Below are 23293 nucleotides of genomic sequence, written 5' to 3'. Positions count from 1 at the left end.
TATTGAGATTTCCTCAGTTGTCTCCTAATTTTTTTAAAAGCAGCTTGATAAATGTCTATCCACTGCAGTTGATTGGTATACCTCTTAAGTCTCTTATGATGTACAGCTTACCACTCCATTTTTTTTTTTCTTCTGCAGTTTTTAAAGTTGGAGAATCCAGGTCCTTTGTCCTGTAAGATTTTCCTATGTAGATTTTCCTGATTGCTTCTTTATGGAGTTTATACATTCTGCCATTTCTGTGAATTTCCTATGGGAATTACATCTAAAGACTAGAATCATTTTTCCCCAAAAATCCTTCCGTTAAAGGCACATATAATGGTGGTTATTTCTCTTTTTGTGATAACAGCCATCGTTGATCATTGTCCAAATTCAGATTTATCAGAGGTTGAAAAGTGCCAGCATTACAATTCTGTCAAACTTCTCATATTAGCTACATTTTTAATTAAGGAGAAACTTCCCCTTATTGTCTCTTTGGTTACAGAGATGTTTAATTTGAAAAGGAAAGGCAGGAAAAACACTTGATTCTTTCCATTTATTTACCATTTTTCAAAATAATGAGTTTATTCTCTATCATCCTACAAAGGTGACTGAAGTTTTGGTTTGTTTCTTCTTAGTGTCATCATGAACTGATGATCTAAAATATTTGTTTCCATTGATGTTATAAGTCTTCCTATTGCTTAAATCTTCTCACCTTTGGCCAGTTGGGAGCTTTTCAAGGTGGTACTTTCTGACATGACCTTAGTAGTCTTTGATAGTTTCCTTGCTTTTTGTTATGGAAAAGATGTTCCTGGCTAATCCTGTGTATCTTTTGTCCCATACCTAGCACTGACCAAGCTCTCCAAGGGTTCCCAGTTCCTCTTAGTGGGAGGCCGGGTTTACTGATCATGACATGAGTATTGTCACTGGCTTTTGAGTAATCCCTTCCTTCTTTTGATAACTCTGGTGGATATTTTCTTTTCTCCTAGGGGTCCATGAAGAATATCAGCTGCCATATTATGACCTAGTGCCCTCTGACCCTTCCATCGAGGAGATGCGGAAGGTTGTATGTGACCAGAAGCTCCGTCCCAACATCCCCAACTGGTGGCAGAGTTACGAGGTAGGAAGCTGCCCTGTCTCCTGTGCTTTTCTATCTGCCCTATTTCTCTACCTTAGAGAAGGGTTTCCCAAAATTGGGGCCAACCCCAGGGCTACTACCTGTGTAATAAGTTATTATATTACTATTACATGCTTTATATACTAAGCCATTGTCTTGGACACTGTAGGGTCCTCTTTGGAACCTAGAAGAAGAAAGCCTTGGTCCCAAGACACAGATCAGAGACAAAAAGTCTTGAGTGGGGCTGTTAGACCTGTCCAACTAGAAAAATGGTTTTGGAGCCATAGTGGGTGAGCTGAGCTCTATGGAAGAGTTCAGAAGCATCATCCACAGAGGGTCAGCAAATGAGAGGTGGACCCAGTGAGAAAACAGGTCTGAGGGAGGTGGCTTTCTGAAAACTTGAAAGCGAGGAGGGTGCAGAGGGTTTGGATTTGGGGTTAGTGGTGGATGAAGTGGGAAGGGGACGACATTCAGTGGAAATAATAGATGCGAGGACAAATTTATGATCTAGATTCCTAATAAACCTGGAGTTGTGGGGTCTAGAGTCTTTGGGGGCGTGGGATTTGCTTAGCTAGTGCTCCTGGGCCCTCTTTTCACTGGTGGCTCTGCTTTAAGGCGTGTCACCACTAGAGGGCAGCTCTGCATTAAGGACGAGCATGACAGAGCAGCATTTTCCAAAGTATTCCTTGGAACCTCAGGGCCTGTTTACTTCAGAGGGTGAGGGAAGCAGAGAGCCAGTCTCTAGCTGCCCCCCACACTCCGTCTTCAGTCAGGACTCTTCGTGGGTTGGGACTCCGCTTGGCAAAACAGGTCCCACTGCTGAAAGGAATCGAAAACACTGGCCTGGGGCAGCAGTCAGGGAGCTCTGTAGCCTCCACCGGTGACTCTCCAGATCCACCACTCGCCTGTCCGCGTGGCCGCCTGTGTTATCCAGGCCCTGGCTGCAAACTGCTGCCTCTGACAGTCAAGACCTTCTTTTGGGGGCTGCCTCCTCCCCTTCCTCCTCTGCTGTGTCTCTGTGGGTGATCGTGGGGTCACCGCTGCGTGCGTGCGCCTGCTGGGGGTGTCCCTGCTGTGCCTGGTTCACTTGCTACTTTGAGAAAGCCATCAGTAAACAGTCATAAGTGTGGATGCTCGGACTTTCCAGAAGTGGTTTTCAGATCACAGGCTGTGGCAGGTCTTGCCCGCAAGATCACCCAGACTTGGGAGAATGGCAGACCGTGCTTGCGGAAAAGGCCCCTCCCCAGACTGTCCCTTAAGGACTGGTGAGCCCTAGGGGGAGTGGGGCTTGCGGGCATTTCCCCAGGGTCAGAAGGAGGGCAGGTGGGGGATCAGGCAGGCAACAGCGGGGCAGGCTCCAGTGACACCGTTTCTGTGCAGGCGCTGCGGGTGATGGGGAAGATGATGCGGGAGTGCTGGTACGCCAACGGCGCAGCCCGCCTGACTGCGCTGCGCATCAAGAAGACCCTCTCCCAGCTCAGTGTGCAGGAGGACGTGAAGATCTAGCTGCCCCTCCCACAGCCGCCAGGCCGCGGGACCTACAGCCGAGCGGCCGTGTTGAGCATCAGATGGAGGCCTACCTCTCGTTTCTGCCCAGCCCTCTGTGGCCAGGAGTTTGGCCCACAGAGGGACAGAGCCCGGGAGACTCGCTCACTCCCACGATGGGTTTGAGACACAGACACCTTTGATATTTACCTCCTAGTGGCATGGAGCCTCTGAGAGCGAATGGCATGGAGAACTCAATGCCGTGACCCGGACCGGCTGTCGTGGGATGTCCCACAAAGCCCGGTGCCCCCGGCGAGGAGCCTGGTGTGGCGACAAGCGGCCCGGGAGGAGCTGAGTGTGGCCTGTGCGGAGCAGCACTGAGGGCTTTACCCCGGGACCAACCCCAGTGCAGCGAGCGGCCCCGGGAACCAGAAGGATGGCCCCTCCTGGCAGCTCCAGGTCTCCGGCTCCTCTCCGCCCGCGAGGCCCCCTGGAGGGACTGCTGGTGCCTGTCTGTCCCGCCGTGTGTGCATGTGCCGAGGTGCGTCCCCTGTTGTGCCTGGTCTGTGCCACGCCCTTACACGTGTGTGTGTACGTGTGTGTCTGTGGGTGCGCACTTGCCTGCTTGAGCTTCTCGTGCATGTGCAGGTCGGGGCTGTGGTCGTCATGCCGTGTCTGCGTGCCGGTGCCTCTGTTCAGTAGTGAGCCGCGTCTCGTTTCCCTGGTGCCCCTCCCGGTGGGCTCCTTCCCCACCCCTCCTTCCAGAGCCCCCACTCCACAGTGGTACCCCCTCCCCAGCAGGCTATGCCGCCTGGCCCTCCTTCTCCACTTCAGACTGTGGAACCAAAGCTGGCCCAGTTGTCCGTGGCAGGCGAGGCTTTTGGGTCCAAATGTGAGGGAAGAGGGTGGGATGGGCAGGGCAAGAATCTCGGCGGAAACCTGGGGTGTTGTGGTCAGCGGCCACCGTGGGAAATGAGCCAGCCTAAGGGCATCATCCTCGGCGGCGTCAAGGAGGGGCCGAGGAATTTGCAGCCCAGACCTGGGGAGACTCAGACTGGAATGTCACATCTGTCTTTCATATCCCAGATTCTGGAGACAGCAGTGTGTATTTTCGGTGGTGGTGGGTTTAGGGCGGGGAAGGGAAGCGGGGAGGAGGACTGGGGAGGGAGGCTGGGGTGGGGGGAGGCATCTGCATGGGTCTTTTACTGGGTTATCCGATCACGGTGGAGGGAAGATGTGAGACTTGCATCCACTTCAGGGGCTTTACTAAAGGGAACAGCCTGAGCTGAACCTGTTATTTAACCTGAGTGTAGTATTTAACGACGTCTAGAAGCACGGTTGTGGGTGGTGGTTCGGTCAGCGTATCTTAGGTATATAATAACTTTGAAGCCATAACTTAACTGGAGTGGTTTGGTTTTCTTTCTTTTTTTTCTTTTTTTTTTTTTTTAATTTTATTGGGAGGGTCTGGATTTTAACTTTTTTTAAATACTGTTAAGTTTTTATAAAAGGAAAACCATCTCTATGTGATAATTACCTCTCAATCCATTTGTTTTTAAGGAAATCCCTATAAAAACAACCACACACACAAAAAATGCTTCAATCAGACGCACACAGCTCAATCACACTGGAAATATCTGTCCTTGTACCTGAGCCTGCTCCCCCCCGCCCCCCGACTCAGCTGTGAGAGTTCCTCTGCCCTGGGGGTTGGTCTCACTGGCGTCCTGCCTCCCTGCCCAGTCCCACCCAAAGTGGGTTTTGCACTGGGGCCCTAGCTTTTTGTGCGTCACCCACAAGTTGCACCTTCTCATCCAGGCACTCACTCAGCAAACACTCGCTGAGTGCCAGCTGGGTGTCAGGCCCCATGCTGGGTGCTGGGAAATGCATCTGTGAACAAGATAGGCTTGGGTCCTGCTCTTGGAGCACTGACAGTGGGACTCAGTCAAGTCAGGGGGTGCCTATCTTGAGACCAGAAGTTTTCATAGTTGGATCTGAGCCTTTTGAGCCTGGAGTGATTGCTCTTATACAAGACCACTAAGGAGGCGAGGATGTCCCCCTGTCCCCCACCAAAGAGGCCGGTGGTAGGCAGTGAAACCTCCCATCACTGCGTTCATCCAGAGCCCCCTTCCTGCCCCCCAGGGGAGGCACAGTGTGTGTGCAGCCTCAGCGCATCCCTGCCTCTAGCCCAGCGATTCTCTGCCAAAGCTTGTGGAGGAGGGGGGGAGCCCTCCCCCCACTTCCATCCGTCTCCCCAGTGCCCTGGCCTTCCTATTTATTTTCCCAGTGTAGTGCTTTCCTTGCGTTAAAGGAGATCTTCCCCTCACCCTTTGGGCCAATTTACTGGCTACTGACTAATTTCCCTTAAATACCAATTGTGTCATTAGGGGGTCTTCTCTCCCTACCCCTGCTGACGCACTTCCCCCTTGTTGTCTGCCCTCTGGCAGAGCTTGGCGGGTTATGGGAGCTGATGGAACTCAGACTCCTCACTCCCTGCCTCAACCAGCCTCTGGGATCTGCCGACACTCCTCGACCCAGGGACTACCAAGCCACTAGCCCACTCCCCAGGTGGCCCAGCTGTCCTCACCACACACTCCTCCTCCACCTCCGGGGAAGACTGAGCAGTTTTGGGGGGACGCTCCCAGCCCCACTGCCGCCACTCTTAACCCAAGAGTTAGGAGTTAGAGAGTTGGGGAGAAACTAAAGCTGTGGTTTTGGCTCCCTGAGGCTAACCCTGATCCATAGGGCTACCTGCACCTCTGGATTTTGGATTCACAGACCAAGTCCAAGCCCGTTCTTACGTCGCCATCAAGGCCCCCGAACGGCATTCTCGGTACTTCTGTTTGTTTTTGTACATTTTATTAGAATGGACTGTAAAATAGCCACTTAGACACTTTACCTCTTCAGTATGCAAATGTAAATAAGTTGTAATATAGGAAATCTTTTGTTTTAATATAAGAATGAGCCTGTCCAATTTCTGCTGTACATTATTAAAGTTTTATTCACAGAGCCTCTCTGGTGCCATCTGTTTTACAGCTGTAGACCAACTGGCTGCCCAGCCTTTGTCAGGGGAGTTGGGCAGATGCTCTCAGGCAGTGTCTTTCCCCTCCCACTTGCCAGGGTATGATGTTCATTAACATCTGCTACAGCAGCTCACGTCTGAAGAGGACCTGATTGGAGCATCAGGGGGTCTTCCTGAGGCTGTTCCTCTGCATTTCATAGAGGAAGGGCCTGGCCTGGAGAGGGAGTGGAGGACAAACTCAACACCTTCTCTTGGGCTTTGTCTGTATTTGTCTTTTAGCAGTTTTCTGTTTATATAAAAGAGGGTCTTGATCCTGGTAAGTCACCAGCCACCTAGTCTCAACAGCAGCCTAGGCCCTCAGTTTTCGCTTCCCCACTCGTGACTTGGAATAGAAATCTGAATTTGGGGATGGGTTAGGGAACTTTGAAATGGGAGTGTACAGTGGTTACTCTGGGATATTCAGTGGGTGGGTGGCTGTGAATGTCTTTAAAAATCTCTAGGCCAAGGAACCCAAGAGAAAAAGTCTAGAATCATAGAATCTCAAGTTTAGACGGGACTCCAGAGGTCCGCCACCCATCGCGTGCTTGACTCCCCCACAGCATCCCCGCCAAGTGGCCATAGCCTCATGCCGTGACACTCAGGACCACAGCCTCCACCTGCCGGCCATCTGCTCAGTGGACAGCTCTTCCTTACATAGGACTGGGCAGCCTCCCTGTGAGTTCTCTCCACATATGGTTCAGAGCACTAATTCTCTTTTCCATTTAAGGTCCCTTAAAATACTGGAAGGCAGCTGTTATGTTATCATGAATCTTGCAGAGCTTAGCGCTTCTCCCATTAATATTTAGCAAATACGTATTTAAAAGTTACTGTGTGCTAGGCAGTGTGCCAAAATGGGCCATACATACATGAACTGCTTTCATCCTCAAGACAACATGAGGTGGCCATTATTATCCTCTGTGGATTCGGAAACTGACGGTTAGAGAAGACAAATTGCCCACGTACATAGCTCACGGGGGTGGAGAAGACCTTGGGTCCACGGTGTCTGGCCAGAGGCTGTAGCCCCTCGGCCTCAGCGCATCCTGTCTCCGTGACGCCATGTCCTTCCCCCACGCTGGCTGCTCGCCGAGGACCTGGCTGGAGCCTGGGGCCGCGGAGGGCACGTAGCGCTCCACCCGGACATTGACGTGACAGCACAGACTAGGACGAGAATCCCAGACTGCCTGACACCTTCAGGTCACGTGCCAGGACTGCACCTCATGTCGTGGGTTGAGTAAAATCCAGCCCCCTTCCTCCATCCTGTATGTAAGAAATTGGTATTTTTGAACTCAAGTGCAGGATGTTATGTGTACACCCCATAAATTTTACCATAGAACTTGCCCATAGCTCCAGCCTCTCAATATTTTAAAATTCTGACTTGTTACCCAGAGTTTTCTATTGTCCTGTCATCTGAGACCGTGGGGCTGGAGAAAATCAAGCAACTTTCCCCTAGAAGTTGGCTTTTAAGTTTGGCGTACGTCCCAAATTAGCCGCTAATTAAGTCTCCCTTGCATCCTGGCCAGAATTCTTTAATGGACAAAATAACAGCAAAGGCACAAGCACCTTGCAGAAATAGCAAGGTATTCTTGTGTTTGTCGAGAGGAAAGGTGAAGTGGCTTGTAGTGGACCTCATCCCAGTTCAAAACCTAATTAGTAGTGAGTCATCTTGCCAACTGTGGACCCCAAATCCACTAGGCTAAGAACTGCAGGTTCAACTTCCATCATTTTGAAAATCAGAAAGGCAACCACACTGGGACCTCTTATGTGCCCTTGAAGGTCACTAACATTTCACCTTTGTAAGGCCCACGACACAGGAGACCTGAATTCATTTGAATGGTATACGACTCGGGGTTTTGTTGTCCACATTTAAAATGTCTGTCCCTGCCATCCTCCCACCAGACCATGTCTTCTGATCTAGAGTCTGAAGAAAATGCTTGCTAAATACAACCAAAACAAGATGAGATGTAGAATAGCAGAAGTTTAAGAGACACACAGGGACATGGGAGGGACATGTAATGAGGGCCTGGGGAAAGCTTTGGATCAAGACAGGAATGGTTTATTAGGGTTCACCAAGAAATGAAACTAATAGCATAGATGGATAGATACTTAAAGGAATTGATTCACACAACTGTGGGGCTGGCAAGTCTGAAATCTACAGGGCAGGGTGACAGGCTAGAGAGCCAGGAAAGAAGACAGTCTGGAGGCAAAATTTCTTCGTCAAGGGACTGCAATCTTTTAAGCCCTTCAACTGATTAGGTGAAGCCCATCCACCCTATGCAGGGTTACCTGCTTTACTGCAAGTCTATTGACTTAAATGTTAATCACACCTAAGAACATAACTTCTTGGTAACATCCAGACTGGTCTTTGACCAAACTCCTGGCACCACATCCCAAGAGGAGTTGGGCATCCCACGGCCAGATAGGATCAGATTTAAGGAATAAGGCAGATAGCTCTGGATCCGCCTGGGAATGGTCCTTGGAGGTCAAGGATGGAGGATAATGGGATAGGAAAGTTTAAGGAACAACAGGATGGACTGGGCTCTAAATTCATTATTATTAAGTAAGAAGCATTTGTTCAACAACCTTAGTGTGTAAAGCAGTAGGCAGAACAGAAGGATGAACAATCTGTGGCCCCTGCCCTTCGAGATGGAGAGAATCTATACAGAGAACAGGAGGGCAGGTTTTAGCAAGTCCCACTACAGAGCCATGTGTAGCGTGTCATGAGCACAGGTGAGGTGCCTACGAAAGCCAGCTCTCCAGGGGCTCCCCACCAGATGGAATGGACTAGTTAATAGGTAATTACAATGGAGCGAAGTAAGTGCTATGATAAGGGAAGACACATAATACTCTGGGAACACAGGAAGATGGGGTCAAGAGAGGTGATGTCTCGTCTGTTTGGGGTTTGGCATTGGCCTACTGACTGGGGACAGGAGATTTGGTCAAAAAGAGTGTGTCGCTATTCAAGAACTATAGGTGGGACCTCCCTGGTCCAGTGGTTAAGAATCCGCCTGCCAGTCCAGGGGACACAGGTTCGATCCCTAGTCCAAGAAGATTCCACATGCCATGGGGCACCTGAGCCTGTGTGCCACAACTACTGAACCCCTGCCCTAGCACCTGTGCTCTGCAGCAAAGCCCACTAAGAGAAGCCCGCACACAAGCAAGAGTAACCCCTGCTGGCTGCAACTAGAGAAAGCCCAGGCACAGCAAGGAAGACCCAGCCAGCCAAAAGTAATTAATTAAAAAAAAAAAAAAAAAACACCCATAAATGTTCAAAATCCTAGAGCAAGGGAGCCAGGCTGCAAAGAGGAAATCTCTTAGAGCTGTCATATGCTAAGAAGTCAGGACTGCATCCCTAGGGCCACCAATGCCACCACCTCCCTGTGACAGCCACCTCAGACTGCTAATCTCCATCACTTTCCCTCCTGAGTCCCGACAGGGTCTCCAAATTCTTCTCAGTAGCATGTTTATGTGGAGTTGTCCCATAAGTGAACACCTCTTTGTCGTTCCGCATGTAGGACCAAGCCCTCGGTGGGTTCTGAGCAGCGGAGTCACGTGATGTGTTTGCGGAAGAACACAGCACTGACTTGAGAAGGCAGTTACTGGAGTGGTAGAGCAAGAAACACTGGAGGACAGGGAGAGACAGTGGGTAGGACGCACGGGCTGGAAGCATGGTCAGACGCGGACAGCGAGGAGGAGCCAACTTCGGTTCGAGTCTACAGGAGAATCTTAGCCTTGTGCACAGAGCTGTCCTGGGAGGAGCCGGGGTGGACCACCAGAGCAGCTGTGTTTGCCAAGAGGGAGGAGATGTGGGAAGTCCGGGGCCCTGAAAGGTGTCGTTTTCTTTCCTAGCTATCTGTACCTGTCTGAAATGAGGCGGGATAAAATAATACATGCCCTCTGTCCTAAAAGTGGTAAGTGGATGCTGTAAGGAAAACTAGAGAGCTGACCCTTTCTCTTTTCTGCCAGTCTAACCTGTCCAAGCCTGAGATACTAATATCTTGCCATCCCACCTAGGAGGCAAGATAGTCCCTGGCCTCTGACTGGGACTAGACTCAGAGGCCACTGTATCCAACACAAACAAACTGCCATATCCGCCTTGCTCCAGTTCGCAGACCTGCCCCTCACCCCCCGCCCCTGCTGCTGGGCCTCCCTGGACCCCAGTGCCACACACAGACACTAGCCTGTGGAAACAGTTGGGAAATAGGAGCCATTAAGGAAAACAACCGCTCCCTGCCCAGTCAGCTGCCCACCAGCTGCCCAGGCCTCCCTCAGCGTCCTGCACCCGGGGCCCAGCCCCATTCCTTCCCAGACAGCCAGCTGAGTCCCCAGCCCTCGCCCTCCCACCTCCCACTCAGAAGCAGTGGCAACACCCAGAAAGGGGCCCCAGTCCTGGGATGAAATGACCATGGGAGAGCCCTGACATTGACTGGGACACCAGAGGGGCCTGGGCTTCTGCAGCTTTTGCCCTGAGTACCTGGATCTCTTGATGGCAGCCAAGAGCTTGAGCAGGTGGGTGAGGACAGGACTCGGGACCGTTGACGGTTAGGTGTCTGGGAAAGGGCTTGCCTCAAAGAAGGGGTCTCACCTAGGCCTCGTCCATTGGCCAAGCCCCCACATCTGTGCTCCCCCACCACAGACCAAGCCCTGTGTACCCTGAGAGCTAGGAGCCAGGACAGCTGGACCGAAAGGATGCAAAGCCTGGGAAATTCTTCTGAAAGCCTGGGACTTGCTCAGGAATAAGGTACAGATTGAGTGCAGATGTCTGCGGAGCCAGAGCAACAGGGCTTTGCTTTTACCAGGAGGCTTCCTTGGGGAGGAGAATGGGGTGGGGAGGTGTCGTAGTATGAGGCTGCAGACAGAGTGCAGCGTGTCCCCCACCCCCATCCCCAGCCTTAAGGAGCCGCCGAAGATGGGATGAGGGGAGCAGATGCTACACTAGAGACTCAGGCTCAGGAGGAAGTGGTGGAGGATTGGAAAAGGCAAAGTTTTGTGCGCCCGGTGTACTGTCTGGCGCGTGCAGGTTCCTGCACAGAAGCAGCCCACCGGCTGTCTGCCTTCTCCCTGAGGAATGTCACCTGCAGCCAGGCTTAGATAACAAATACAGCTTCCTAACAGGTGTGAAACTCCAGAACTTGGTGACCAAAGCAGAGCTTGGCGTCTCAGCTGAACACAGTCCTTCTCAGGTGGAAGAGGAGCTCTGGGCCGGGGTCCTTAAAGTGGGGCTCTAGCGCCTGCCGGACAGCCCTTCCCAGATTGATTTGAAGATTTTCCAAGAGATTCATGGCCAGCAGAGGGCACCTCTACCCCACAGTATGCATCCCGGGGCTCCCCATTGCCTCCCTGGAGGAACTGGGAATATTGGGAGGAGGAAGCAGGCATGGATCTCTGAACTCTCAGGCGGAGCTACCAGCAGCTGAATTAAACAGTCTCCAGAGCCAGGGAGGCTGGGCTCTTGTGAGTTCTAATGCTTGTTCTGCCACCATCTTTCCCTCCCTGCTTCAGTTTGCCACCTCCATTGAACGAGGGCTTGGTTCACTTGGTGTCCACTCAGGACCGCAAGACCCTTTTTGGCTCTGAACTTCTGGGATTTGAGGAAATCATGCAATGAATGTGACAGAAATTGCATCTTCTGGGCCCACCTTTACTCTGGGATTCTCCAGAGTGCCCTGCCTGGAAAGAGGCAGAAACTTGAGTTTCACTTCTCCGGGGCTGTTCTCTCGCTTGGACGCGGAGAGGCAAACTGGCCTGGATGCTGACGGGAAGGCTCTGTCTCCACGTCAGTCTGAAGAAGGACTGTCTCAACAGGGCTTGCAGACACCGATGCTGTGACACCCATGGCATCTGCTCCCCCAGGTTTTAGGCAAGGAAGTGTCCCTTAGGTACCACTGTGGGGTAGGTGGGGTGGTAGTACAGAAGCACTCATAAGACGCCCTTTTGAGAGTCCCTTCAGGGATAGGCAAGGAGTGCAGAGAATAGAAACCATTGCCTCTCCTGCCTTCGCTCGCCTCCCCATCCCCACCCCCACCACAGATGCTGTCTGTCAGGAGAGGCAGCAGACGGGCCAGGGGTCCATCTGTGCTACTGCTTCACAATAGAGTCCCGTGTTTCCCCACCAACGCCCCCTCGGCCCCTCAGCTGATGGCCACTTGGTGGTGCCAAGGGGGAAGGCGGGAGGAGGCAGAGGAAGGCTCTAAGGGAGCTGGTACTTGGCTCCTAGCCGTCCCCAATACACCCCTGCCCCCCACCCAACAAGCATCCTGCCATCTGGACTTGTGTAATCACTGCAGGGTGGAGAAACACCCCCTCCCACCCACACCTCCTATAGGGGCTGGGGCCCCAGGGGCCTGGGGGTGGGGGAGACAGACGGAGTCAGGAGACTAGGAAGCAAGAAGACAGAGACAGACCCATGGACTGAGAGACACAGGAGACAGAAGCCTTTCCTAACCTTCCCGGGTTGCTGGGTCCCTAGCCCCTCTGTGCTCCGCATGCCATGCATCTAACACAGCACTGGCGGGTGCATGACTCCCTACCTGACCAAGAGCCTCTGTAGCCTGGCCCGGAGCAGGGCTTCAACCCAAGGTGAATGAAGAACAGCAGAAGACTGCATCACACAGTGGGTAGATTGCAGGCTCTGCAGGCTGCCCAGGTTTGAATCAGCTCTGCCACAGAGTGGCCTAGAGCAAGTTACTTAACCTCTCCGGGCCTCAGTTTCTTCTCCGTAAGAGATGATAATGGTATCTGTTTCATAGGGTTGTTATGAAGACCAAACAAGTTCATTCATGGATGTAACACACAGAACAGTGTGCAGAGCACATGGTAAATGCCTCATAAATGTCAGCTATTAATATAAAGGCATAACACAGACTCGGGAACACTGGAGGAGGGGACAGATGAGGACAGTGCATTCCTGGCTTCTATTTAGTGGCAGACGAGATGTGGAGCCCTCAGCTCGCGGTGCTGACGCCCTGTGGTGGCTGGCCACTCTTCAGACGCCAGGCCTGACCTACCACTTCCTCCTCTCACTTCTGATTCAGGTACCACTGACGACAGAGACTTCGGCTGGGCTATTCCCACCACTCTCGTAGGCTGGCCGCCACAGACAACACAGCCGAGGGTGGGGGGGCGGTAGTCCCCAAGAAGGGTCAGAGAATTGTTGAGCACCAACCCCCAATCCTGAGCACCCCCTCAGCGCACCTTATGCCCTGCCATGAGTCAGCCCCACAGTAAGCATCTGTCTGCTGGAGAAACATTACCTGAGCCCCAACATCAGGAGGTGAGGCTGACGAGCCAGAATTAAGTCCACTACTCTCTGGGTTTCCCTCTCTTTCCTTTTCCCTTGACCTGGAGAGGAGAGGCAGCTCTTTTCAACTGTTCTGGGAGCTATGTAAAGAGGAGACCCTCGACCCTTACATCCCCCAGTGGCTTCCACACAGTTACTTCAGGGCCATCTTTTTCCTCCCCACCAGAGACCTCACCCCTCCTTCTCCTAGCCTAAAGTCTCCTGCAGCCCCCTGGGTCTCCTCAAATCTTACTCTGGGCCTCCAAACCTCCTTCTAAAGACTCCTTACTGTCACTCCACTGCCAAATCTCGTGCACAAGCCGCTTCACAGGCTCCCCGTCTCTCAGGTATCATAGAGACCCATAGTCCGCCCCGGGATGCCCTGCAACGCCCCCCGCCCCGCCCCCGCTCCTTTCAGCTGCTAGCTTTTCCCCCTAGGGCCGGGAGCTCGAGGTCCCCAAGGGTTTCCCTGGTCTAGGCAAGGCTCAGGAGTAGTGGGCGGGGCTCCGGAGCAGCGGGCTCCGCCCCGAAGGCGGAGCCAACCGCGTAGGGGGCGAGGCCCCGTGAGGCCGCTCCCCGCCCGCCCCTTCAGCCCGCCCCGCTCCCCGAGCCTATAAAGGGAGGCGACCCACCACTCTCCAGGCTGGCATCCTAGAGCCACCGCCAGCCCCGCTGCGCGGAGAAAGCGCCACCAGAGAGGGGCGCCGGAGCCATGACCCTTCGCCGACTCAGGAAGCTGCAGCAGAAAGAGGAGGCGGCGGCCGCCCCAGACCCCTCCGCTCGGGCTCCTGACTCGGAAGCCGCTCCCGCCGCTCCGACCCCGACCCCGGCCTCGGGCCCCCCTGCTGCAGCCGCCGGCCCTGGGACCCCCGGGGACGAGCTGTACGCAGCGCTGGAGGACTACCACCCCGCCGAGCTGTATCGCGCGCTCGCGGTGTCCGGGGGCACCCTGCCCCGCCGAAAGGTGCGTACCTCCCCAACTCCCGCGGACCCCCTCGGCCCCCGGTCCCCATGGACGCCTGAGGATCCCCACCCACACCATACTCCTGGGGTCCCCGAGTCCCCCAGTTCCTCCCCCGGCCTCTGATCCCCACGGACACCTTCAGATCCTGCTGGGTCCCCTCGACCCCTCTGCTCAGAAGGCGCAAACTCCCCCATCCCCGGCTCCACGCCGCTCGCGAGCTGGGCGGCTCTCCACTCCCCACGCGCCGCTGCCCCGTCTCGCTGCTCTCCTTCCTGCTGCTTCCTCAAGTTGCCTTCCCCTCGCCCCAACTGGCCATCGCCACCCCGCCCCAGCCCCGCCTCCCCGCGTGCAGGAGTATTGAGGTCCCCAGGATCCCCCCGCCCCGGCTTCTCCCGTGGGAGCAAGAGGCCTCGAGCTGGGGTCCGGCCGCTAGTCGATTCAAGTTGAGAGTCGGCGGGCCCGGGGTGGGACTCTCGCCAAGGAAGTGCCTGCGGGGCCGCCGACTCCGAAAGCTCACCCTTCCGAGGGGGCGCCGGAATTCCTGGGCTCGGCCGCCTCACCCTGCGTCTGAGGTGCGGGGCGCGAGGCCACGGCTCCCTGGACGTCAGCGGCGACCGGACGCGGTGGGAGGGTTCGCAGGGCGCCCGCTGGGCAGGAAGGATGCGGGCCGCGCCCGCCCTCGAAGTCTCCCCCTCCGCCGGGCTTTTCCTCTGGCCCGACGGGGACCCGAGCGCTCAGAAAGGAAACTCAAGACCCAGGTTAAGGAGAGGGGACTGGTGGCCTTTCCCAGCTCAGCCCCCCCTCCTCTTCCTCTGGCCCCTGGCTCCCCCCCCAACACAATGAACAGCTTGTTGAGAATTTGCATTTTATGAAAATCGGGTGGAAAGACAAAGGGGTCTCTCTATGCTGCCCAGTCCTTCCTCCCTGGCCCGTTTGGGAACTGTCCCCACCCTTGAGGCCCGTCTGTAAGGTTCTAGAGAAGGAGGGCTTCCTTCTCTTCCTGGCCTCGGGGTAGCCTGGGGGGAGAGTTAACTAGCGCACTGACCAGGAAGCTCCTGGATTGTTTGGGGCTCGCGGGGCAAGGGCTGATCTGGAACCGAGCTTCTTCCAAGCATCAGTCATTTAGGGAGGGAAAGACACTGCTTTAGTTTCTCAAGGACCCAAAAGAGGTAGGGAGTCCCTCAGCTCTGTCGTCCCTCCTACCAAAAAGCAAATGAAACCAACCAAACAACAATAACAAAACCTTCCCATCTCTCTCCTTGAGTGTAGTGAGACTTAACAAGTCTGAGATCAAAGTTTTTGTTTTGTCCCAGAAAGCAACAACATGTATCACAATGCTGAGGGACCCAGGTGGAGCTGGGCACAGCTGGCCACCTGCAGCTGGACTCCATAGTTTGAGGGAGGGGGCTTGGCCCCTCTATCCCCTGCCTTACCATGCTTAAGCTGAGATTCCAGCCCTCTAGACCAGGGCCCCTGACCCCAGCTCCTGCAAGCCACTCTCTGTGACTGAGAAATTAGAAGAGATCTGACTGGCCTTGGTGGCTCTGAAATGTCTTGATAGGCAAGCCCAGGGGCCCCTGCCCTTCTCTGAATAATATCTAGGAAGAGCCCCTGCTTCACCTTTTGGGGTCTAGGGTGCCGAGCCCCTGCAGACATGCACCCTGGGGGCAGAGGCTATTCTACCTAGAGTCATGAAAACCCCCACCCCTTCCAGACTAGGAACCAGGACAGGACTTAGAGGTTCATGCATCTGGAGCCCAGGAGATTGTTGTGTTCCCGAGGTCCCAGTTGTGGGGATAAAGCTTAGGGAGAAAGCTGTGGAGTGATATTGATGGTGGCACTCTAGGGTTAGTTACTCCAGCATCAGAAGAGCAGGTGTGGAGCTGGAACAGGACAGATAGGCAACAGGAAGTGAGATGCTGGGTCTAGGACTTGAGCCCAGGCGAGGAACCCCACAAAGGAGGGCTCTCAGCATCTGCTCCAGGACACCTCCCTCTCACCTGCTTCTTCCTGACTCTCCTTCCCACCCAGGGCTCAGGATTCCGCTGGAAGAACCTCAGCCAGAGTCCTGAACAGCAGCGGTGAGTCACCAGTACCCCCACCTCTGCCCTGGTCCAAAGGATGAAGTGCTGGGGAGGGGGCAGCACGACACAGCATCTCAGCCCACCCAGGGGGAGTCGTGCTCCCACCCTTTCAGCACGGTGCCCTCACCAGGAATGAGGGGCAGGTGGGGGTGTGGGCTGTGTGAAGGGGGTGGCAGAGGAAGGAGGGAGGGACTTTTGAGTCATCAGGTGCTCCTTAAACCACCCCCAGTCCCTGCCAGTCACCCCTCCCTGGAGAAATCTGGATCTGGGAAGAGGGAAGCAGGAGGAGTTTGGGGGGCTCCCCTGGGCCTTCCCAGCCCAACAAACCCTGAAGGCCCACACCATGGCAAGCTGCATCCAGCTGCTCGACTGTCTAGCCCTGCACCCAAAACCTCAGTGCTCTGCTAGTCCCATCGGTGGTGGCCTCTAAGGAAGGGCCTGGGGTGAGGGCAGAAGGACTAGCCCTACTCTGCCTGTGTCCCATCCTGATGTGAGCCTGGTTTCTAAAATGGATCAGCAGACTGTGGCCTGCTGGCCAGATTGGCCTTGAGCTGAGAGTTGTTTTGATATTTCTCAAGGGTTGTAAAAATAAAGACAAAGAACAATATAAGACAGAGGCTGTCAAATAATTCAGGTCTCGAAAAGAAAAGCTGAAATATTTACCGTCTGACCCTTTGCAGGAAAACTTTGCCAACCCTTTTAGAAAACCAGGGAGCACTGGAGTAGACACAGTCACCCTGCCCCCACCCCCACCCCGGCCCAAATACACACAGAGAGGAAAAGGCCTGCCTGCAATGCAGGGAGGAGCTCGCGCTGGGGTAGGGAGTTGCCGATCAGCTTTTGGGGGGCGGGTATGTGGGTCAGGCTGGGCACTGAGAGGCCTGGGTCTCCAGGGCCTTGCTGAGGCCGAGAGCCTTGAAGGAGACTTTGGAGGCTGCTTCAGCTCGGCTTCTGGCGGGGCGGGAAGGAAGGGGGTGGGAGTGGGCAGAGGAAACTCTGGGCTCCCCCAGCAGACGAAGATCTGGAGCAGCTCCAGACCATTGTGTCCAGTGGGCAGGCCTTCAGTGCGGGAAGGGGCGGCCTCGAGTCTCCCCTCCCCCCAGCCCTCACATCTGGTGGGCTGGCCTCACCGCAGCTGGGAGGGGCAGCTGGGGTCCGGGCTGAGCCTCGTGACCGGCCTCTGGGGGTGGGGCCAGCCCTCTCCCCAAGGCTCTGGAGCAGACAGCGCTCCAGGCTGGGGCCGAATTGGGGGCCTCAGCTAGTCAGTCAGTAGTATTCTGGGGCTCACTAGGAAGCTGGGAGTGTGGCCGAAAAACTCAACTAGTTCAACTGGCTCTGGGGGCTAGCCATTGCAGTGTGTCCCCCACTCGAGGGGATTGATTTTGTGTGGCTCGATGAAGCTGATTTCAGTATGGGGAAGGACATTCCAACAGCTGGGGATGAGTGTGGCTTGTCACTGGAGACAGTAAGCCCTGCCTTGATGTTCCAGAGCAGACTCTGGCATCAGGGGAGGGCCACACTATTGGCCTGCCAGGCTCCTCTTTAATCCTGACAGACTTGATGAGATGGCCCCTGTGTCTCCTGCAGGAAAGTGCTGACTTTGGAGAAGGAGGAGAACCAGACCTTTGGCTTTGAGATCCAGGTGGGAGAGAAGCTGGGTGCAGAGGGAGGGAAGGGTTGGGAGGCAGTCTGAGGGACGGGTGGATCCTGCTCCACCCCTGGGCTGAGGGTCCCCTTGCCTGTTACAGACGTATGGCCTTCACCATCGAGAGGAGCAGCGTGTGGAGATGGTGACCTTTGTCTGCCGGGTTCATGAGTCCAGCCCTGCCCAGCTGGCGGGGCTCACACCAGGTGGGGCCTGAGCCCAGGACACGGGGCTCTGGGAAGGGAGTATGACCTTATTCCCAAGCAGATGGGGCAAGAAATCCAATCAGTTCTCCTTCCTCCTCCTATTTCGAGAAGGCCAGAAAGAAGAATGAGTTGGTAGATTTACCATTTACTGTATGATCTTGAATATTCCCAACACTGGAGGCAGTAACATGTCCTCATATCAGTGTGGTGAGGGGCTTTCCTGGGCACAAAGCCAGGGCCTGCCTGGGAAATGGCAGATATTGCCACAGCTATTCTGCCTCCTCCTGGCGATCTGGCAACCCAGCATGGGCAGGAGTCATCGAGAGAGCAAGTCCATCGTGTTTCCAACCTGGCCCAGTACTGGGGTACTTATGATACTTCCTCTAACAAGGACATGGTGCTGCCAGTAGGAGACCTTTGGGACTGGCCAAATCTAGAGCCCCAAGTCCCGGAAGGGGCAGCCTGAGACTGCACGAACTGAGCACCCTCGCCACCCCCCCTCCAATTCTATACCCATTTTCTTTCTGGAAGCCTTCATCTCCTTGCCCATTCACCAGCAGCCTCTGGTAGCTAAGTGGTATACTGCAGCTTTGCAAGATGGTTTCTCATCCCCTTGGTAGCCACCACAGGGGTCCACCCCTCCTTTTCCAATTGGGCAGTGGGTCCTAAGAGAGGGTGGTCTGCTCTGCTGGAGGTCGGGAGGCTCTGCAGCAGCCTAGGGTGTCAGAGGTTGAGGCCTCAAGCTTGGGAGCCAGTGTTAACGTTCCCGGCGTGGTGCTCCTCACCCTCCTGCCTTCCTGTCTCAGCTGGGTTTCTCTGGTGACAGCCTGTGGGCTGGACCGAAATAACCAGCTCTGGGGGAAGCCCAGGCTTGCTGGGAGGGCTCAGCCTTTGGGGACAGAGCTTCCTGAGAGTGAGATGAGGATGAGGATGTGGATGTTTGAGGGCCCTGGCCCCTATGCTAGGGTGCCAGGTCTGCACAAGATCGCCCCAGAACCATGAGTGGGGGTAGGAAGCTCAGGAGAGTTCTGTGGGGTTATTACCCCTACCCTTTGTGGTGAAGATAGGGGACTGAAATTCTTCCACACGCCCCGTGGAGCAAATGCTGATCCCCTCTCTGCTTGGCAGGGGATACCATTGCCAGCGTCAACGGCCTGAATGTGGAAGGCATCCGACATCGGGAGATTGTCGACATCATTAAGGCATCTGGCAACGTTCTCAGGTACATCCAGGTGTTGTGGTCTCTAGGGGATTCCTGAGCGCAGCCTTTCTTCCCCACCCTGTGGGCCCACTCATCCTTTGATTCCCCTGTCTCCTCAGACTGGAAACTCTGTACGGGACATCAATTAGGAAGGCGGAACTGGAGGCTCGTCTGCAGTACCTGAAGGTAAAGCAGCCTGGAAACCATCCAGCCGCCAGGTTCCTCTTCCCAAGCCCCTGCCCCTGCAGGCCCCACTGTTTGTTTTTTTTTTTTTCCTGGTTGTGCTGGGTCTTAGTTGTGGCATGTGGGATATTCACTGTGGCACGCAGGATCTTTAGTTATGGCATGGGAGGCTTAGTTCCCTCTCTGGGAACACAGAGTCTTAATCACTGAACCACCAGAGGAATCCTCCTACTCTTTTTGGGGGGTCGTTTATCTGCCTGACCTCCTTTTAACCTTAAGGTTTCTTCTGTACTCCCCGATCCCTCAGTCTGTAGCCACCCTGGTTAGTTTCTTGCTGACTCCTGACAGGTGGGTGTGTCTCTTGCAGCAAACCCTGTATGAGAAGTGGGGAGAATACAGGTCCCTGATGGTGCAGGAGCAGCGGCTGGTGCATGGTGAGTAGATCAGTGTTGGGAAGGGTCACTTGTGCCCCCATCTCTACCCCCATACCTGCTTCCCCCTAGGAACTAGTCCGTTACTTCCCCTTCCAAGTTTTGCTGAACTACTACTCTGGGTACAATGCTGCCCTGGGCTGATGCCCACATATTTTCATTCTCACAATAGTGCCCAGAAGGAAATTACTACACAGAACCATCTCCATTTTACAGGTGGGAACACCAAGGCTCCAAAAGCTTGTTTCAGGCCCCTTTCCTGACTCTTGTGTCACAGTTCAGTTCCGTTCAGTCGCTCAGTCGTGTCCAACTCTTTGCGACCCCATGAATTGCAGCACGCGACCCTCATAAGGATCTGAGTGTATAATTCGTGTTTTACAGACCGGGGAAGTAGGGTTCAAAGTTTTGACTTGCCCAAGGGCCACACTGATGGTCATCAGGAAGGGGTGAAGGTCCCCTACCCGTGTCCTCTGACGTCTGCCCCCCGCCCCCCCCCCGCCCCGTGTCTTCTGCCCCCAGGTCTCGTGGTGAAGGACCCGAGCATCTATGACACGCTGGAGTCGGTGCGCTCCTGCCTGTACGGCGCGGGCCTGCTCCCGGGCTCGCTGCCCTTCGGGCCTCTGCTGGCCGCCCCGGGAGGCTCCCGCGGGGGAGCGCGGCGGACCGGGGGCGACTCAGACGATGCAGTCTATCACACGTGCTTCTTCGGGGGCGCTGAGCCGCCTGCGCCCCCGCCGCCGCCGCCGCCGCCCCTCGCGCGCCTGCCGGGACCGGGCGCGGCGGACGCTTCGGCCCCGGGGTCCCGGGCGATGCTGAGCCGCAGCGCCAGCGTGCGGTGCGCGGGCCCCGGGGGCGGCGGCGGCGGCGCGCCCAGCGCGCTCTGGACTGAGGCTCGCGAGCAGGCCCTGTGTGGCCCCGGCCTGCGCAAAACCAAGTACCGCAGCTTCCGCCGGCGGCTGCTCAAGTTCATCCCCGGACTCAATCGCTCCCTGGAGGAGGAGGAGAGCCAGCTGTAGGGGCGGGGGCGGGCGGGGGAACGTATTTATTTATTTATTCTTTCCAGCCAGTGCAAAAAGGGGGCGGGGGCGGTCGTTTGGCCGCCACGGGGACTCCAAGAGCCCAGAGTAGCCGGAGAGGGTCCTTGGCAACCCCAGCTGGTCCTGGCAAGTCTCTGCAGAGTGGTGAACCCAGCCCCAGGCCTCTTTAGTTGTCCTCCCCCAAACTACAGTGGGAGGTGGGCACAGGAGAACCAGAGAGTTCGGGGTTGGGAGAGGTTCGGGGGCCAAAAATGGGACGTGCCATCCTACATCTGGGTCAGTAGTGCCTTGTGGGGTGTCCAGGAAAACTCCTCCTCCAGGTAGGGGGACCCTGTCCCACGAAGCCCTCTCCTCAGCTTTACTTGCTCCCCACCCTTGGCCACGGGGAGAAATGGCCTCCGCCCGGTCGTTCCCCTACCCACCCCACACAGACACAGTTCCAGTTATCCAGTGGGCACTTGAGGGGGCCCAAGGTGCTGGTCTCCCTCCCTCTCAGCCTTGACCCTTAAGGGCTTGGCCCCCCTAGGGGCCTGTAACTAAGTGGGGTCCTACTGGGCAGGGGTCCTGGGTCCTCTGCCCTTGGGAGATAGGAATGGGCACATCCGGGTGGGTGAGGGCAGTACAGACTGTTCCACCATTTGCATATTGTTGCTTCTGAACCACAAACTGTATAAAATGGACGGTTTTTTGCATCTGTGTCAGTGTGGTAACTGCCTGAGGGGGAGGATTGGGCTCCGGCAAGCTCTGACTCCACCACTCCGCCCTTCAACACACACACAGACACGCACACTATATTTTACATCTTATTTGCTTGGAGCCTGCAGCCAGGGAAATAGACTAGGGGATTCTGACTTACATGTATGGGCCTGAACTAGAGGCCCCACACTGCTTCAGAACTTGGGCCTCTTGTTTAATGCATCTAGAACCCCCCCTCCCCAAATACCACAGCAGCTGGAGTAGAGGTTCCTCTAAACCTAGCCTTGCGTAAACAGCTGTTTGGCGTGCTCTCTCCTAGGAATCTGGGGCCTCCTGCATAGGAGTCCCTAGCCATCATCCCCCCAGCCTGTGACAGGCCAAATCACGGGTCACTCGTTCTACAACTCCTCAAAGGTGTCCCGTCACTCCCAGGATAAGAGTCTAATCCCTACGCAGGCGCATCTGACCCCTGCCTGCCTCGTCTTCTTCCTCCCCTCTCGCTCCCTGCTCTGGCCACCTTGCCCATGTGGCACTTCAGGCGTCCCGCCCTCAGTGTCTCTGCACTTGCTCTGTCCACAGTTGGCTCCTTTGGTATTCAGCATGGCCTCCCCAGGGCCCTCCCATTTGGTCTAAAATATGGCCGAGCCTTGTTTTATTTGCATCATATTACTCATCCCCATCTGAAACTGTCTTGACTTGGATGGGTTTGGGTTTTTGCCTGGCTCCCTTCCCCACAGGATGAACACTCTTTGAGAGCAGACTCGGGCCTCTCCTGTCTTATTCACTGCTTTATTTCATGCCCAACATGAACACATAATAGAACCTCAATAAACACAGTGTGTGCTCAAAGCGTCTACAAGAGGTGATCACCATCTTCTTTGAGGTGACCCAGGGCAAGTGAGCTGTCTAGGGTCACAAGTAAGTGGCAGAGTAGGGCCCAAGGCTCGAGGCTCCTGTGCTAGTGTTCCTCCCTGGCAGTAACCGTCATACAGGGGTGCCCTTGAGAGGTCTAAGTAGCACCCTCCCCCAGGCAGGCCACCTCCTGTACTCTCCTTCCCGCCCCGTGGCACTTGCTTCCTGAAGGCGCTCCCTGCTTCCTCTCTTACCCTTGGACCATCCCTTTACACAGCAGTTGGGGCGATCTTTCCAAAAAGGAAATTGGGTCACAACCCTTCTCTGCTTAAAACCCATTAGGGCTTTCCCTGGAGTTAAAAAAAAAAAAAAATCCAAACTCTTTATCATGTTGTCCAAAACTCAAACTCCATAACATGTTGTCCCTCTGGGAAGACAAATTAGGAAAAGGCATCCCTTCCTGTGGGTTGACAGCAGCCACACAGGCCAACAGTTTGGCAACTGTGAGCCTCTGTGCAGTGCACAACCTCTGCAACTGTACTGGGATGCCCTGCATGAGGCTGTCTTGGAACTGGGTCCTTTTCAAGCTCAAATTGTTTCTCCCTCTATGTCACTTATCATATTTAAGCCACACTGCTCTTTCTGGTTCTATTCTCAAATATGCCAAGCTCTTTCCTGCCTCTGGCCTTTGCCCATACTGTTCCCTCTGCCTGGAAGAGTCTTTGCAAGATTGATGCCTCCAACCTCAGATCTCTTAAATATCACCTCCTTGAGGAGAAGAGATTTCCCTGATCTGATTGAAAGTAGTTCCCTGTCCCCATTATTATTTATCTTGAGACCTCTATTTTTTTTTTCTTTATAGCACTTACTCTCAATTGGTAATTATACTGACATCCATTGTATCTGCCTTTTGCCTTTTTAAGGCAGGAAAACTCAACTGTTACACTGTACCTTCAGGGTCTAACACAGCCTGGCACACAGCAGCTGCTCAATACACGAGAACGTCCCCTCGGGACCAACCCTGCACAGGGGTGACCACCACCTCCGCACCTTTCAGTCCTGGAGAGTGGGGTGGGGAGGCCCCT

At 54.8% G+C, this 23293-nt stretch overlaps 2 protein-coding genes across 2 annotated transcripts in view; both read left to right on the top strand.

The window, feature by feature from the left end:
• ACVR1B (activin A receptor type 1B) overlaps nt 1–5581 on the top strand; it is a 33758-nt gene extending 28177 nt beyond the window's left edge. Inside the window, exons 8-9 of the mRNA XM_070789058.1 lie at nt 966–1096; nt 2474–5581. Of these exons, the coding sequence (XP_070645159.1) occupies nt 966–1096; nt 2474–2599 (257 nt within the window). The 3' untranslated portion in view covers nt 2600–5581. The remainder of the gene's footprint in view (nt 1–965; nt 1097–2473) is intronic.
• A 7957-nt stretch (nt 5582–13538) lies between these two features.
• On the top strand, nt 13539–21352 carry TAMALIN (trafficking regulator and scaffold protein tamalin). Its single transcript, XM_019960524.2, has 8 exons — nt 13539–13873; nt 15905–15954; nt 17545–17599; nt 17706–17808; nt 18937–19030; nt 19129–19195; nt 19560–19626; nt 20143–21352. Exons 1-8 carry the CDS (start codon nt 13622–13624, stop codon nt 20637–20639), a joined length of 1185 nt encoding a protein of 394 aa, XP_019816083.2. The 5' UTR covers nt 13539–13621; the 3' UTR covers nt 20640–21352.
• The last annotated feature ends 1941 nt before the right edge of the window (nt 21353–23293 follow it).

The sequence above is a fragment of the Bos indicus genome, chromosome 5, assembly GCF_029378745.1.
Source record: "Bos indicus isolate NIAB-ARS_2022 breed Sahiwal x Tharparkar chromosome 5, NIAB-ARS_B.indTharparkar_mat_pri_1.0, whole genome shotgun sequence".
Lineage (NCBI taxonomy): Eukaryota > Metazoa > Chordata > Mammalia > Artiodactyla > Bovidae > Bos > Bos indicus.
This window is presented reverse-complemented; position numbering and strand designations above follow the sequence as displayed.

What these genes read in the sequence shown, in the direction of transcription:
- TAMALIN (XM_019960524.2), top strand. Translation starts at nt 13,622, where the DNA reads ATGACCCTTCGCCGACTCAGGAAGCTGCAGCAGAAAGAGGAGGCGGCG. An exon ending in GCACCCTGCCCCGCCGAAAG is followed by an intron (nt 13,874 to 15,904) that starts GTGCGTACCTCC and finishes CTTCCCACCCAG; the next exon opens with GGCTCAGGATTCCGCTGGAA. An exon ending in CAGAGTCCTGAACAGCAGCG is followed by an intron (nt 15,955 to 17,544) that starts GTGAGTCACCAG and finishes TGTCTCCTGCAG; the next exon opens with GAAAGTGCTGACTTTGGAGA.